At 42.4% G+C, this 18249-nt stretch overlaps 1 protein-coding gene across 5 annotated transcripts in view; it reads left to right on the top strand.

Annotated features, from left to right (window-relative positions):
* The window catches only part of LYST (lysosomal trafficking regulator), a 153916-nt gene that overhangs the window by 41406 nt on the left and 94261 nt on the right, over positions 1–18249 (top strand). For all 5 annotated transcript variants that reach the window (XM_006122067.5, XM_075924800.2, XM_075924801.2 and 2 more), the window contains 3 exons: positions 630–856; positions 7036–7102; positions 8949–9058. In XM_006122067.5, the coding sequence (XP_006122129.3) occupies positions 630–856; positions 7036–7102; positions 8949–9058 (404 nt within the window). The remainder of the gene's footprint in view (positions 1–629; positions 857–7035; positions 7103–8948; positions 9059–18249) is intronic.

Genomic DNA, 18249 nt, shown 5'->3' with positions numbered 1-18249 from the left:
CAAATTGGCTTTGAAATACTGTTGAGTCATTTTCATTAATGGGTATTATTGATTTTCGACTAGAAGCAATTTCTCCTCCAAATAGGGACACAAGTAAGTATGATTTTTGAAAATCCATGCTTAACTTTTTTACAATGTTATTTTCCTTGTAAAATATTTTCTAGTTGGATCTTAATTTTTGTATATATACTAACTTTTCTGTAGCACATCCATTGCTACAAAATTAATTTTTTCAGATTAACCATACAGTGCAAATATTTGCTTTTTGTATAATAATTTGATCTAAAAGTATGCTTCAGTTATAGTTGAGCTGCAGTTGAAATCTCACTACATCTGTCAGTGGTTCCATGTATTCTGTAAATCTGTGTAGCATAGATATTAGATGCACATTCCTATATATTTTCTAGGACTAACTGTATAGCTTTTTAAAATCTGTCTAAGAGGGGACTTCCATAGTTTTTTTTTTTTTCATTTATCTGAAGTATTTGCACAAGATGTCTAATAAAGCCACCACTTGCCATTGTTTATCTGTAGCTAGTTTGTCTTTGCGTTAAATACTTTAAGTATGTTTTCTTAATAATAAACAAAATAAACTTAAACAATCAACAAAATGCTTGTTTCCCCCCCAGGAACAGAATCTAAAAGAGAAGCAGGATGCATAGTTCCTTCAAGTTACTCCAGTGACCTAATTGAAAATATCAATCAAGGAGAATTAATATACCCTGAAATCTGTATGCTAGAACTAAACTTGCTCTCAGCTGGTAACCCAAGCCTAGATGTACTTGCCCATGTTTTCCAGAGCTTCTTGAAAGTGATCAGGCAAAAGGAGAAAAATGCTTCATTCCTTATGCAACAGGTAGGAAATTAATGCAATTAACAAAACATAGCTTGTCTAGCATGATAATAGGAAACTGATGAAAATACTGTGCAAGAGAACCATGAAAATACTCAAGTGTATACTCTTGCATCCTATCTATTTCATATTTAAATATCTACTATAAACTGATATATTTGTTTGACTGAAGTTACAAATTAGTGACATGTAGAGTTAAGTTACCAGATAGTATATTTTCAATGGTGAAAATAGGGCTGCGAAGCAGTTTGAAAAAAGAATTGCAATTAACTTCACTGTTAAACAATAATAGGATATCATTTATTTAAATATTTGAATATATTTTCTATTTTTTCAAATATATTGATTTCAATTACAGCACAGAATTCAAAGTGAACAATGTTTGCTTTATTTTTTATTAAAATATTTGCACAGTAAAAAAAAATAGTACTTTCAGTTCACCTAGTACAAGAACTATAGTGCAGTCTCTGGGTACATCCCTTTTCTCGAAAAAGGGATGTAAATTAGATATTCAAAATTGCAAATGAAGCCGGGATTTAAATTTCCCACACTTCATTTGCATAATGGCTGCTGCGGGGTTGTGTGTGTGGCTTTTTTTTCCCCCTTCGAAAAAGGGGCTTTTCAAAAGAAAAATGGCTGCTTGGACAGGCATCATTTGAAAATAAAACCTTTTTCGAAAGATCCTGTACTCCTCATTTTTTCCAAGAGTACAGGATCTTTCAAAAAAGGGTTTTATATTTGAACCATCTCTGTCCAAACAGCTGTTTTTCTTTCGAAAAACCCCTTTTTAACCTCCCCATTATGCAAATGAAGTGCGGGAAATTTAAATCCGGCTTCATCTGCAATTTCGAAGTGTCTAACTTACATCCCTTTTTCGAGAAAAGGGATGTAGTTTAGACACAGCCTCTTCATCATCTTTTGCATCTGACCAGATGGTTTTTACCCATGAAATCTTATGCCCAAATAAATCTGTTAGCCTTTAAGATGCTAAAAGACTCCTTGCTGTTTTATCATGGAAGTAGAACTTAGAAATGTAGAATTTTGTACAAAAATAACTGCATTCAAAAATAAAAGTGTAAAATTTTAGAGCTTACAAGTACATTCAATCCTACTTCATGTTTTTCTGAGTGATAGCCTGAACAATTTTGGTTACAATTTGCAGGAGGTACTGCTGCCTGCTACTTGTTTTCAGTATCATCTGAAAGTGAAAACAGGCTTTTGCATGGCACTGTTGTAACTGGTGCTGTGAGATATTAAGTGCCAGCTGTGTTAAGGATTCAGATGTCCCTTCATGCTTCAGCCACCATGCTAGAGGGTATGCGTCCATGCTGATGACTGTTTTTGCTTGACAACGATCCAAAGAAGAGCAAACCAATGTATATTCATTTTCATCATCTGAGTTGCCACTAGCAGAAGGTTGATTTTTCTTTTTTGGTGGTTCAGGTTCTGTAGCTTCTTCGTTGAAACATTGTTCTTTCAAGACTTGTAAAAGCACGCTCCACACCTTGTCGTCCTCTGACTTTGGAAGGCACTTCAGATTCTTAAATCTAGGATCAAATGCTGAAAGTAACTCCTTTTAAAGTTGTCCTGGCTAATGTTGTTTCATTGTTATGTTGCTTATCTATTACAGCACATGCTTGTTTAAAGTTGAGCAGTGCTCACTTATGACATGGTTTTGCTGCCTGCTTTGTCCACTAGCAGTCCAGTAGCAAATCAGGTGGTCCTCTCCCCACTGCCACTCTGTGCCTGCTTCCTATCTTGCAGCTGCTCTTGGGAGCCTCCTGCTTGCTGGGGTGGGGAGGAGAGTGCCTCCCTCTCCTCCCAGTCAAGCTCCGTACTCCATACTCAGTTTCTGCAAAGCAGGATACAACAGTGAGGAAGCTAACATTTGAGTTACTGATTCCTCTGAATTTGCTGATCTACAGTACTTAAAAGAGCAGCATACTGGTGGTGGGTCAGCATAATTAAAGGGGAAATGCGCATCTTTGCCTCACTTGCTCACACTCACGCACTCCTTGGCACTTTGGAAAGTTGGCACCTGGGCAGTTGTTCGTGAGCAGTCTGGAGAGGAGAGTAGCGTGCTGCAGCATGATAGTGTGGGTTCATCATGTTCAGTTTCCACAGGGAAGTGTTTACAGCCACAACAGCCATGCATCTGTTGTGTTGCCTCCCTCCTTGCCTCACTTAACATTGTTTTGCTTAAAGTGGCATTTTGGGGGCACTTAACTACAACGTTAAGTGAGGAGTTACTGTAGGTATTTTTTAGACCTCTTGCATTGGTACCTTCTTTGGACTTTATCCAATCTGCGGTTAAAAACATTGTGCTGGGTCATCCAAGACTGCTGTAATGTGAAATGTATGGCAAAATGTGGATAAAACTGAGCAGGAGATGTGTATAATTCTCACCAAAGAGTTCAGTCACAAATTGAATTAACACACTTTAATGAGCTTCATCAGCATGGAATCATGGTCTCTGGAATGACGGTCAAAGCATAAAGCATACGAATGTTTAGTGCATATGGCACATAAATATCTTGCAATGTTGGCTGCAAGAATGCGATGCAAACGCCTGTTTTCACTTTCAGATCATATAAATAAGAAGTAGGCAGCAATACTGTATTTACCATAAAAGTAACTTGTTTGGCTGAACAAGAAGTGGGACGGAGTGGACTTTCTTGTAGTCTCTTAAGTTTTACATGGCTTTATTTTTGACAGCAGTTACATAAACAAAAAAAAATTGCATTTGGAAGTTGCATTTTCATGATAGATATTGCACTACAGTGCTTGCATGAGGCTAATTTCAAAATACTATTCCTCATACTTACATTACACATTTGTAATAAATGTGAGGTGAACATCATGTATTTTATTTGGTGCAATTGAAATCAATATATTTGAAAATATAGAAAAGCATCCACAATATTTAATTTCAATTGGTATTCTATTGTTTTAGTGTGATTAATGTAAAAAAATCACTATTAATCACGTGAGTTAACTGCAGTTTGACAGTCCTAACTGAAAGCTGTTACACCTATCTGGATTTTGCATTTAAGTTTGTAAAGCCTTGTTATTCCTACAACTATTTATAGTCTCTGTTGGGCTGTCAGTAGTGCTTTGCAGCTAATTAGCCTGTTCAAAATGTATATACATATACACACACTATACTATAGTAGTATAGTATATCACACACACACACACTATTAGACAGACAGGGTTGGTGAAGTGATACTGGTTTTCTTTTAACTGAACCAGTTTCTGTTGAAGGAGATGAGCTTTGAGCTACACAAAGCTCTTCTTCATGTGGGAGCGGAAGGGGGGGGTAGAGCAGGTGTAGGAAGAGTTGGGGCAGGAAGGGATTGTGCATGACTCTGTGCCCCTCTAGGGTCGGATTAGGCTCCTATATCCAGGAGCAATAATTCTCCATTCTGGCTACTTATTTTCCCTGGTTACCCTTTTACTAGCACCATACACCAGTAACAAATTATTTTAGCTATATCTCCATGAAGGGAAAAATATGGCAGGCACGAAAAATCTTCTGTTAAATCTGTCATTCATATAATCATTTGCTTATATGAAAATGGAATATTTAGAATAGAAGATCAGATATGCTTTATAGTTAAAACTAAAAGCCTTAACTGCCTGGGCACCAGTAATCTGGAACTGGTTCAACTGATGTCTGCTGTATCAGGAACACTTCACTGTCTGAGGATTGACTTGGTTGTCACATGGATTCAAGTTGTCTTTGCAAATGTACTGTAATGTGTTTGGTGCCTCCTCCTCCCCAAACCCTTCTTACAGACAAACCTGAGTCAGACAGCCATAGTCTTAAACATATTTCTTAAGCTACTAAATAGCTTCCTATTGTATGGCAGAATCACTTGCTCCATCTCTTTTATACACCCTGCTATTAGTCTTTTGTGAAAGCTCTTTATTCCCTGGTGAAGTTTCATAGGACAATCTTCTGGATGATCATTTGCCTGAGAGAGAATTACAGTGTGTCGTTCAGAGGCAGGGTGGTTTAGCAAATGGGGCTGTCTGTTTTGAGAGTCATGAGATATATGTAGTATTCTTGGCTTGGCTGATGATCTGCTGTGTGAGGAGGTAACTTATTGCACTTCGCTGTTCCTGTTTCTCCTGCCACATCTGATTCATCTTGTCTGTTTAGCTCAGGGGAGGGGAACTTTAGGCCCAAGGGCGGGATGTAGCCTCTGGCTTGCCTGAATCTGGCCCCTGAGGCTTGGGGCTCCTACTAAATTTAGGAGACAGGTGGGCAGGCAACCCATTTCAGTCCCTGCTCACGCCGAGTCAGGAACCAAACCCCACTATGGCTCTGCAATTTAAAATATAGAAGGAGCCAGGTGGGCAGACTGTACAGCTCCTACTGCCTTTTAAATTGCAGAGCCACAGTAGGGTTTGGTCCCAGTGCAAGCCAGGACTGAGTGGGGCTGCCTTCCCCAGTTGAGGAGTAGATACAAATTCTATCAAGTAAGTACTCCATTACTAAAATGATCTCAATTTAACATCCCTAGTAAAAAATAGTTTTTTTTAGTTTTCCTCAAGAGTACTGTACTGCAATCTCTTTAGCATGAAAGATGAACTTAGAAATGTAGAATTATGTACAAAAAAACTGCATTAAGTAATAAAACCATGTAAAACTTCAGTGCTTACAAGTCCATGCAGACTTACTTCTTATTTTGCCTGTCCATCAGACGAACAAGTTTGTTTTCATTTGTGGGACATAATAGGGCACACTCTTTGTTTACAATGTCACCTAAAAATTAGAACAGGCATCCCCATGGCATTTTTGTAGCTGCATTATTTAGCATATCTTGCGTTCATATGCCCCTTCATGTTTCAACCCCCAATCCAGAGAGTATGCTGGTGTTAATGCTTGTGTGGTTTTTTTTTTTTAAATGCATTGATTACATTTGTGACTGAACTCCTTGAGAGGCTCTGTTTTACTTGCTTTCTGCCACATATTTCCTGTTATAACAGTCTTGGATGATGATCCAGCACGTTGGTTGTAGGAACACTTTCACTGCAGATTTGACAAAACACACGTAAATACCAATGTGAGATTTCTAAATGTAGCGATAGCACTCCTCCCAAAGTTTAAGAATCTGAAGTATCTTCCAAAATCTGAGAGGGACAAGGTGGGAACATGTTTTTTGCAGTCTAAAACGAGCAATATAGATGAGAGAACTACAGAACCCAAACCACCAAAAAAGAAAACCAGCCATTTGCTGGTGGCATTTGATTGTGATGAAAATAAATATGTATTGGTCTGTACTGCTTTGGATCATTGTCAAGCAGAACCTGTCGCCAGCATGGATGAATGTCATTTGAAATGGTGGTTGATGCATGGACAACAAATCTTTAGCTTATCTGGCTTTTTGTATTCTGTACTGTGATTGAAATCAATATACTGTATTTGAAAATGTAGAAGAAACATCTAAAATATGTAATAAATTTCAGTTGCTATTCTATTTAATGGTTTGATTTAAACTAATTAGGCATGATGAATTTTTTGCGTTGATGTGAGATAATGGTAATTGACTGCCCTAATTTTTATTTTTAGAAAGCAAGAGTACTTTTTCTAAACGTAGAACAATGTTGACATTAAAAGAAAAGGAATACAAATATTTTGCGTAAATTGGTTTAGTGATTATGAATAAATATTGAGACTGGATTGTGAAGTAATGTTTTTTCTAGCAGTGATAGTGAGTTTGCTTTAAATGTGAGAAAACTGTTTCTCCTTTACTTGACCTATGAGAATCCGTTAACTTACTTACATCTTCATTGTACTTTACTTTGTTGGTATCTGATAAATTTGTGATGATGCAGAAGAGATGTTGTAGGTTCCTGCAGTGGAGACTGTAAAAACAAAATGAATGTTGAGAAGTTGTCAGTCTGACACTGGCTCAACAATTAATACATCAATCACCTTGATTGGAAAGGCTCATAATCAAAGGCATCTGAATTAGTAGATTCTTGCAAGTAGGTTCAGTAGTTCTTTAATAGAACAAATGCTAAAAGTGATGATAAAATAACCAGTTACATTTTATTTGGCAAGATCAGTTTTGGAAATATTGGAATAACATTTAAATCAAATGTTGTGGAATTTTGTTGTTCAAACTGATGTGACTTGTTCAGATACCTATCTTTAAAGTTTTCTCTTGCAGGGAGCTGTAAAAAATCTTTTGGGAGGATTCCTAAATATCTTGGTACAGAAGGACTCTAGTTTTCATGGTGAGTTTTGATTTCATTTACTTTTTAAAAAAAGGAATGCTTAAATTATAATAATGTATATTATTACAATACGAGTATATATGCGCATAATTTCAGCCTACAACTGTTAGTGAATATGCAAAACTGGCAAGCATATCCATGGATACATGCAAATATTTATACTTACATGTGCAATCCAAATATGCTTGCATTTTATACTTTTATGTGAAAAATAGGTGGTTGGATTTTTTGGGGGGCGGTGAGGGGGAGCAGGAGCAGTGTTTTTGTGTGGAGGAGTGATTGGAGTCTGATACCAAACCATTGTGCTTGCAGATTTGAAAGGCTAACTGAACACCTGGACCTAAGGGATTAGAATTAATTTAGGACAGGTTGAACCTTCCTGGTCCAAAACCCTTGGGACTGGAGTGGTCCCGAACAAAGGAATCTGCCAGACCAGGGGAGGTCAGGCCTCCGGGCTCTCCCGGGGCCCCCCTCCTGGTTGCTGCCCCAGGAGAACCCAGAAGCCTGACCACCTCCAGCTCACCTGCCTGGCTTTGCTGCCCCCAGCACACTCCCAAGGCTCTTATCCCTTCCCTTGGCCCTGCATGAGGCAGCAGCTGCTCCCAAGGTTCTCCAGCCCTACGTGGGGTGGCAGCTGCTCCCGGGGTTCCCCAGAGCCGGACCCATGTGCACAGCAGCTGATTTCCAGGGTTCCCCAAAGCCAGGCCAGGGTATGTGGCAGCAATAGCAGCTGGCAGCTGCTCCCAGGGTTTCCCAGAGCTGGGCCTACCCATGTGGTGGCAGCTGCTCCCGGAGCTCTTGACCCCAGATAACTGACTCTGCAGGCTGCCACGGAATAGTCTGGCCCTGCCCTGCTCCTAGCCACTCTGAACCTCTGCAGCCGGGACTCTCTTGTCTAACAACATCCGTGGTCCTGACAGACCACAGATGTTGCCGGACCAGAGTGTCTGGGACGAGAGAGGCTCATGGCTGTCCTTCAATACCAAGCTGAAATTCTATGAATGCTAATTTCACTTTTAAACATTTAAAAACAAATGGATTCTAAAATGGATTCTAGAAGCAATAAGGCAATTTTCTGTTGAAAATGCTACACTGTCATCTGCAAAACAGGACTCTTCGCGCACCGGCTCCTCTGTCCCTTTAAATGTGGAGTGGCAGTGGGGAAAGGCATGCAGAGTGGGAGCAGGGATTGTTGTGTGCCTGTTCCCCTGTCCCTCACAATGTGGAGCGGCAGCAGGGGAAGTTATGCTGGGACGGGTGCAAGCCCGACTTTGTACTGGAACTGCTTACCCTTGTCAACTAATCGAGTAGTCAATAGTTTTTTTGTTATCAACTCATTGATTAGGAAAGTAACTGCATTTTATCATCCTTATTCCGTTCCTTGCCTTTGCCACAGATTTGCTGTGACATTGGGTGAGATGCTTTACTCCTCTGCCTGGTGTTCCCATATTAGCAACTGGAAATAATAGCTTGCCCCATGTGAGAACTGAGGCTATATTCATTAACATTATGAATTAGGGATGCAAAAGTATAATCGCATATCAATGACAGCGGCGCAGGACTGCAGGTGGGAGCTGCCTACCCCCTGCATGTAACTAACTGCTGAAAATGTCAGCGGTTACACAGTTAGTTAACTAAATGCATTTTAACATCTGTGTTCTGAATTTGAGACTTAGTGGAGCATGCTTCACAAAATGTTAGCTTTAATGTTTTCAGTCAGGTTATTCTGTGTAATATTAATGTCTTCCATAAGTAAGTTATGTCAATAATATATAATTATATGATACTGTATATGACAAATATTTTCATTTAAGCACATTTTGATACCTTTTTATCCTCTATGTAGCATGCCAAATAGTGCTGGTAGAGCTTCTGGTTTCTTTGATGAGCTCAAGGACCTGTGCAGAAGAGCTAACCCTTCTCTTGAGGATATTTTTAGAGGAAACACCTTGTACAGTAAGTATGTTACAGATCAGAAAATTCTTCAATACAACAAAGAGTGGGACAGACAAAACAACTGCTTTTGTTTCAGATAGTATTAAGGAAAGTACATGGAACATAGCAATACATTATAACATTACTGGTTAGAATGTATATGACTTTGCCATTTGCACAGCTTAAAACACTAACTAATAGGCTGCTTTTATTTGGCCCAATAAAATGTGGGGGAAGAAGGAAGAGGGAAGAGATGATGAGGTATCTATACAACTTTTTGTTATTTTATTTTTTATTTTTTTGATGGAGGGACTTGAGCATTCATTCTTCATGTGCAAGGAAAGAGATTGACTTTTGGTATGGAGAGAGGAATGCTGAGAGGAAGGATAATTGTCAGGAATTATCATTTTGTGAACAGGAAGCACTTTCAAGTTAACTAAGCAATTTTTGAGTCTATTGCTTGTGGTCATTTTGCTGAACTGAAATAATAGTTCTTCGAGAGGTCCCCATGAATGCTCCACACTGGGTCTCAGTGTCATCCCTGCACCTGGATTGGAGATTTTGAAGCAGTCCCTGTGTGGGCCGGTGCCAACCAGCATGTTCCTAATCCTCCAGTTCCTTCTCAGATGCCTTCAGCCTGAGACAGAGCTTCACAGTTTTTTTTGCTGCTTTGTTATTTCTGAAGTAATTTTTGTAGTTCTTAGTTATCGTTAGTTAATTGTTGCTAAGTCTTTTTGCTTTTAAAAAAAAAAAAAAAATTTTTTTCCACTATGCTTGGTTCTCTGGGCTCTAAATGCTGTGCCTCTTGTAGCGAGGCAATGCCGATGTTTGATGGTCCAATTTTTGACAGTCATTCACAATGTGTCAGATGTCTGGGAGAACATCATTCATTTTGGGGGTTGTCCTCACTGCGCTAAACTCAAGATGAGGACTCGTGGGGACAGACACCTCAATTTAAAGCTAATTCTTCTGGAGAAGAATACACACCCTGCCTTGGACCCAGGCTCACAACCTAGGGAGGTACAATAACCCCCAGGTTCCCCTTGGGACAAAAAGGCACCCTAGAGAAGTTATAGAACCATAGAACACAAGAAATGGAAGGGACTTGGAGATGTCATCTATTCCCCTGTCCTCACTGCAGGACCAAGCACCCTCTAGACCATCCCTGATAGATATCTATGTAACCTGCTCTTAAATATCTCCAGAGATGGGGATTCTATAACCTCCCTAGGCAACTTATTCTAGTGTTTAACCACCCTGACAGTTAGAAAGTTTTTCCTAATGTCCAACCTAAACCTCCTTTGCTGTAGTTTAATCTCATTGCTGCTTGTCCTATACTCAGAGGCCAAGGAGAACAGTTTTTCTCCCTCCTCCTTGTATCCCCTTTTAGGTACTTGAAAATTGCTATCATGTGCCTTCTCAGTTTTCTCCTTTCTAAGCTAAACAAGCCCAGTTCTTTCAGTCTTCCCTCATAGCTCATGTTTGCTAGACCTTTAATCATTCCTGTTGCTCTTCTCTGGACCGTCTCCAATTTCTTCACCTCTCTTGAAATGTGGTGCCCAGAACTGGACTGGATGTAGTACTCCAATTGAAGCCTAATTAGCACAGAGTAGAGCGGAAGAATGACTTCTCGTGTCTTGCTCACAAAACTCCTGTTAATGCATCCCAGAATCGTGTTTGTGCTTTTTTTCGCAAGTGTCACACTGTTGACTCACATTTAGCTTGAGGACCACTATGACCCCTAGATCTCTTTCTTCAGTAGTCCTTCCTAGACAATCGCTTCCCAATCTGTATTTGTGAAATGGATTGTTCCTTCCTAAGTGGAGTACTTTGCATTTGTACTTATTAAACGTCATCCTATTTACCACAGACCATATCTCCAGTTTGTCCAGATCATTTTGAATTCTGACCCTATTCTCCAAAACAGTTGCAACCCTTCCCGGCTTCATATCACCTGCAGACTTAGACATTGGCATAGAGAGTACAATTATTAAATCGTTGATGAAGATATTGAACAGAACCAGTCCCAAAACCAACTCCTTCCAGCATGATTATGAACCATTAATAACTAGTCTCTAAGAACGGTTGTCTAGCCAGTTATGCACCCACTTTATTGTAGCCCGATTTAAGTTGTATTTTCCTATATTTATTAATAAGAGGATCGTGCGAGACTGTATCAGATGCCTTATTAAAGTCTAGGTATACCACATCCACAACATCTCCTTTATCCACAAGGCTTGTTAACCTATCAAAGAAAGCTATCAGATTGGTTTGATATGATTTGTTCTTCACAAATCCATGCTGGCTGTTACTTATCACCTTATTTTCTTCCAGGTGTTTGCAGGTGAATTCCTTAATTACTTCATTGTCTTCCCTGGCACAGAAGTTAAACTGACTGGTCTGTAGTTTCCTGGATTGTTCTTATTTCCCTTTTTATAGATGGGTGCTATATTTACCCTTTTTCAGACTTCTGGAATCTCTCCTGTCTTCCATGATTTTTCAAAGATGATAGCTTAAAGGCTCAGATACTTCCTCTATCTTCTCCTTGAGTATTCAAGGATGCATTTTATCAGGCCTTGGTGACTTGCAGACATCTAATTTTTCTAAGTAATTTTTAACTTGTTCTTTTTTTATTTTATCCTCCAAACCTACTCTATTTCCACTAGCATTCACTATGTTGGGTATTCCTTCATCATTAGACTTCTTGGTGAAGACCGAAACACAGAAGTCATTAAACCACCTCTGCCATTTCCAAGTTTCCTGTTGTTGTTTCTCCCTCTTCACTGAGCAATGGGCCTCCCTGTCCTCTTGCTTCTAATATATTTATAGAATGTCTTCTTCTTCCCCTTTGTCTCTAGTTTAAGCTCATTTTGTGCCTTTGCCTTTCTAATCTTGCCCCTGCATACCTATAGTTTGCTTATATTCATCCTTTGTAAATTGACCTAGATTCCACTTTTTATGACTCCTTTTTGATTTTTAGATCATGCTGGATCTCCTGGATAAGTCAAGGTGGTCTTTTGCAATACTTTCTATTTTTCCTACGCAGTGGAATAGTTTGCAGTGGAATATAATGTCCCTTTGAAAAACTGCCAACTCTCTTCAGTTGTTTTTCCCCTTAGTCTTGATTCCCATGGGACCTTACGTACCAGCTCTCTGAGTTTACTAAAACCTGCCTTCCTGAAATCCATTATCTCTATTTTGGTGTTCTCCCTTCTACCATTCCTTAGAATCATGAACTCTATGATTTCATGATCACTTTCACTTAAGCTTCCTTCCAATTTCAAATTCTCAACCAGTTCCTCCCTATTGGTTAAAATCAAATCTAGAACAGCTCTCCACCCTCCCCCAGTAGGTTTCTCAACCTTCTGAAATAAAAAAATTGTCGCCATTGCAGTCCAAGAACTTGCTGGATAATCTGTGCCTCGCTGTGTTAGTTTCCCAACATGTCTGGATAGGTGAAGTTCCCCATTAGCACCATATTCTGTGCTTTGGATGATTTTGTTAGTTGTTAAAAGCCTCATCCACATCTTCTACCTGGGTAGCTGGCCTGGAGTAGACCCCTAGAATGACATCATCCTTGTGTTTTACCCTTTTTAACCTAACCCAGAGACTCTCAACACATCTGTCTCCTTTGGCCATCTCCACCTCAGTCCAAGTAGATGCATTTTTAATATTTTAAGGCAAACCTCCTCCCTTTTTTTCCCCTGCCTATCCTTCCTGAGTAAGCTGTACCCTTCTATACCAAAATTCCAATTATGTGTATTATCCCACCAGGTCTGTGAGAAATAACTATGTCAAGTTCTTCCTGCTTATTATCCATACCCCTTGCTTTTGCATGTAGGAGGCTAAGATACTGATTTGATTTTGCCTCCCAGTTCTGCCTTATCCCTCCTTTTTCTCTGCTCTTATAGCCCATGCTCCCTCCCATTTCTCATCTAATTTCCAGGTCTCCATGTTAGTTACTTACCTGTGGGCTTTGGTCACCAGCCCCTGTCGAACCTAGTTTAAAATCCTCCTCACTAGGTTAGCCAGTCTGCATCCAAATAGTCTTCCTGTTCCTCAAAAGATGAATCCCATCCCTGCTTAGTAGTCCTTCTTGGAATAGCATCCCGTGGTCGAGGAAGCCAAAGCCCACCTGCCAAGACCATCTTTGCAGCCAGGCATTCATCTCCAGGATGCGCTTCAGTTTCTCAGTGCCTCATCATGAGGCTTCCTCAAAGAAACAGTCTCCATCTAGAGTATTGGCAGAGGTCACATGTCAATAGTACTTATGATGCTCTAGGTACCTTGGGCATTATGGCCATGGCCAGCACTGTCTTCGAAGGGTCCAAGCAGCGCCTTAAAGCCGTACTGGTAGCCGTTACGATACCGATGACTACGTGGGTACTGCCAGATGTATCGTTGGTACCGACAACAGCAATGGTACCAAAAGCTACGGCACTGCCAATGCATCCAGCAGTACCGAAAGCACCCTCAACAGTTATGGCACTGATGGCACTGGCACCGACCAGATTAGCAGTGCCAGTTGTATACTCAGTACTGCCAACACATCAGCAGTCTCTACCATCTGCACTAACCATGCCATTGGCACCGTAGAGACTGACACTGAAGACTCTGGCACTGATTCTCGTAGCACCGTTGCCTTATATGCAAAATGCTGATCTTGCGGTGACATCTTCCCCTCAATCACCATTTTTCAGCACAGATGCACCGCCTAGACAGGTGACTTCCCAGGTGCTGTCCCTTGTACCATTGCTATTCTCCAGTGATGAAGTTGAAGGAATACAGGCTTCCTTCTCTCCACACCGTAGCCCTCCAATTCAATATTCTAAGCCGCGCTATGACCTGTAGACTGTATGGATGCCACTGGATGCCTCCTCCAGTGCCACATCCTGCACAATGGCCTTACTGGCCTTGCGTTTCCTATAGGAAACATCTCAGTTTGCAGCCTAGCCCCTGTAAGCATGCTAGTTTTTATGCACCATGCACAACTTCATCCATGCAACAACCACTCAGTACAGAGCCTCAAGAGGCTCAGGTTACGGAGGAATCACCTCCTGATGCATCACTTCTTACAAATTTGTCATCTTCACCTGATGAGGCTGTGATGCCACCTCCGGCTGTAGATGACTTCACTCGTTTTAATGAGCTTTTTAAGAGAGTTGCGGCTGAAATTAAAATTACTACTGAGGAAGTCTCTGAACCTCAGCACAAGGTAGCTGAGAAGCAGATTATCTTCCATGCTGCCCTCCAGGCAGCACTTGACTCCACTAATACTGTGGCTAGAACCATCACCACCACAGTTGTGATGCATAGAGCCTCCTAGTTCTCCCCAGCTGTGTTCCCTCACGAGATACAATCTACAGTCAGGATTTGTCCTTTGATCATGAGACGCTGTGCCTAAAACCAATGAAGTTTTTAATACCATGAAGGTCTCTCATGCTACCCTTTGCACCTTGGGTATACATATGCCCACCAACAGACATAGGTAGTACTGGTACCAGCCCCATCAATGGTCATGCTACCCTGCCTATCTCAAACAATGGCCGGATAACAATCCCAAGAAGAACCAAACCCAGCCTCAGAAGACAGTTGTCAGGCTTGGCCCCTCAACCGCCACCAGACAACAAACAATTTGAAGCCTTGGTCGAGGTCTTGGTATACTCCTTGTCATTTTCAGCATTGAAACTTGTCACACACACCTTTCAAAACTGTCTCTGCCCGTTTTATCACCAATGGGCCTCCATCACCTCAGACAGATGGATACTCGACATCATTCTGTCAGGTTACACCATCCTCTTCCTCTCCAAGTTTCCTACCCACTCCCACACCCTGTCCCTCTTCAAAGACTCCTCTCATGAGTCCCTGCTGTGAGAAGAGGTGCTACATTGGTTTAGATCTAGGGACCATAGAACTGGTCTCCAGCAACAGAGGGGCAGAGGCTTCTCTTCCTGTTAGTTTCTACCTCCAAAAAAATCAGGAGGCTGGAGGCACAATTCTAGATTTGTGCAATCTGAACAAATTTGTCAAGAGATAGCACTTTTGCATGGTCACTTTATCCACCATTATCCCAGCATTGCAACAAAGGGCCTGGTTTTCAGCCCTCAACCTCCAGGATGCTTATTTTCATGTTCTAATACAGCCTGCTCACAGGAGATTACTAAGGTTCATGGTAAGCCTGGATCACTACCAATATCAGGTCCTACCTTTCAGCCTGTCTACGGCTCCTCAGGTTTTAAAAAGTGCGGTCAATGCCGGGACCCGATGCTGGCTTCAGATGGCCACTTGGACTGCATACAGTGTTTGGGGGAGACCCACTCTCCCCACAACTGTACCCACTGCAATTTCCTGACGGCGAGAGCCAGAAAAGACCGTGAGCTCCGCCTCAGGATGATTTTATTTGAAAAAGCTCTACAGCCTGTGGGAGAACAATCTGCATCGCGGCAAGAGCCTCCGCCACCTTCCAAAAATGCCCCGAGACTGAGAGCCTCTCCATCCCGCTCTCTTCCAGCCTCTTCCTCTCCCAAACACAGAGGAGAGGCACACCAGGCTGGGAAGTTCCCTGCCACTAAGGCTTCGGGGCGATCCTCCCACTCCGTGCCGGCATCAGGGCGCTCAACAGCTGAGCGGCCCCGGGAGCGCTCTAAGCAGCCGGCACGGCATGAAAAGCTGGCGCCAATTCAAACCACGGTGCCGCTTGAAAGCGCGGCACCGCTTCCAGCCCCGGCGCCAAAAGCTACACCACTGCTTAAAGCTGCGGTGCCTCTTAAAGTCACGGCACCGCAGCAAAAGGATGGGCCGCCTCCGAAGCCACTTGCACCAGCTGATGCTCCGCTGGTCCTCCCACAGCCAGACAAGCAGCCAGATGAGGCTGCTAGGGATCAGCCCCAACAAGAGACTGATCCATACAGCAGGCATCATTATCTGTGCCTGCCCTCTACTTCTTACTCTCCTGGGAGGTCTCCATCAAGGCAATCCCCTCCCAGGTCGATATCACCGTTGTCTCTTCACGACGCTCCCCTTCCTGATGATGACCACCGCACGGTCTATTCCTCGCGACATCAGTCACCTGAGAAGGCTCGCTCACACCATTATAGGGCTCCGCCACAACATGGCCCATGGCACGCATACTGGCCTTACCCACCTCCACCTTATCCACCGCAATGGGGACCGTGGGAACACTGGGAGCCATATGGACACCGCTCCCCACCTCGTTCCACTGCATCCCGGAGAAGTTTGCCTCAGCCACAGCCCCTACCTCCAGCAAGTTTTTTGGAGGACGAGGCGCAACGAATCTCAGACAATGACTCAGATTCTCAGTCAGTAAATGTCACATACTCTGATGCCCTTGATGCACAACCAGAGGATGCCGTAGTACCATCAGACACTGGAACGATTGACAATCTAAAACAGTTCCAAGAACTATTCAGGAGAGTAGCGACAAGCCAGAATGTCTCCCTGCAAGAGGTGCAGAAGAAACAATACCAATTGTTAAAGAATCTACATCCGACACTACAGGGCAAGATTGCCCTACCCATAGACAAGGCAATCATGGAGACCTCAGAAGATCTGTGGAAGATGCCTGCATCCATCCAACCAACTAACAGGAAAATGGACAAAGTACTTTGTCCCCTCAAAAGACAATGACTTTCTCTTCACTCACCCACAACCTAACTCACTAGTTGTGGACTCAGCACAACAACGAGTGAAGCTTCCACAATATAGGACGGGCAATGCAGACAAGGACCACAAAAAGTTGGACTCCTTTGGCAAGAAAGTATATTCCTCTTCAACCCTACAACTCAGAATATCGAATTACTCTGCTCTCTCAGCAAATCACAACTTTGACAACTGCTCAAAACTGGGAGAACTAATGGCTCATCTCCCTGACTCCAAAAGACCCATCTTAAAATCAATAGTTCATGAGGGCCATATGATCGCCCGCACCGCTCTCCAAATGGCAATGGATGTAGCTGACACTGCAGCCTGAGTTACAGCTACAGCAGTGGTGATGCGTAGAGCTTCTTGGCTCTAGTCGTCTGGAGTTCCCCGCGAACTCCAGCCCAAAGTGGAGGACTTACCATTTGACAGACAAAAGCTATTTGCAGCTACTACGGACGAAATGCTCCACAACAGCAAAAATTCTAAGTCCACACTTCGCACGCTAGGTATGTGCACGCCACCCTATAAACGCAGGCGATACACCCCATATAATTCATAAAATTGATATCGGTATGGACAATACAATCGACCACAGAGGCCTTATGAAGACAACAGACCAAGACAGCGAGGTCCCAGAAGGTGACCCAACCAAGCCCGCCTGCTAGCTAACCAACCATCTAAGCATCAAATTTGAACATTTGGTCGAGGGTCTGCTAGACCTCCCGTTCGATCTAGCACCTCAACATGGCCATCTATTCAACCACCATTTGCGCGCCTTCCTCCCACAGTGGGAATCCATAACATCGGACCGCTGGGTCCTAGAGATAATTCAAGTGGGCTATACCATCCCTTTTATTTCTATCCCCCTACCCTTCCCCCTACCCCGTCCCTTTTCAGGGACCACTCTCACGAAACCCTTCTAAAACAAGAAGTCAATCAGCTCCTTGTCATTGGGGCTATAGAATGGGTACCCCGAGAGTTCCACGGGAGAGGGTTTTACTCGACCTATTTCCTGACTGAGAAAAGAACAGGGGGTTGGAGACCTATATTGGATCTCCACAAAATGAACAAATTTCTCAAGAGACAACGTTTCAAGATGGTCACTCTTTACGCAATCATTCCTGTGCTAGATCAAGGGGACTGGTTCGCAGTCGTAACTGCGTATCTTAGATGGCAGAACGTCATCATATTTCCCTATCTAGACGACTGCCTTCTAAAGGGATCCTCATACGCTGAAACCGCCTCTATGATACATACGACCACGGCCCTCCTCAGTCATCTAGGCCTTCTAATCAACCAAGACAAATCAATTCTGCACCTGGTTCAAGATAGAGTTCATTGGCGCACGCCTGGACTCAGTTACAGCCTGGGCATACCTACCTCAGCAATGCTTTGCAACCATGCAAGAAATTATAAACGGGATGCTCACAGTTCCTACCACCACAGTACTTACATGCCTCCGACTAATGGGACACATGGCTTCCACCATCTACGTAGTCCACCATGCTCGTCTGCACTTTCGATGTTTTCAGCTCTGGATTGCAACCGTT

The sequence above is a fragment of the Pelodiscus sinensis genome, chromosome 3 (assembly GCF_052426305.1).
Source record: "Pelodiscus sinensis isolate ZL-2025 chromosome 3, ASM5242630v1, whole genome shotgun sequence".
In the NCBI taxonomy this organism is placed as follows: Eukaryota; Metazoa; Chordata; order Testudines; family Trionychidae; genus Pelodiscus; species Pelodiscus sinensis.
This window is presented reverse-complemented; position numbering and strand designations above follow the sequence as displayed.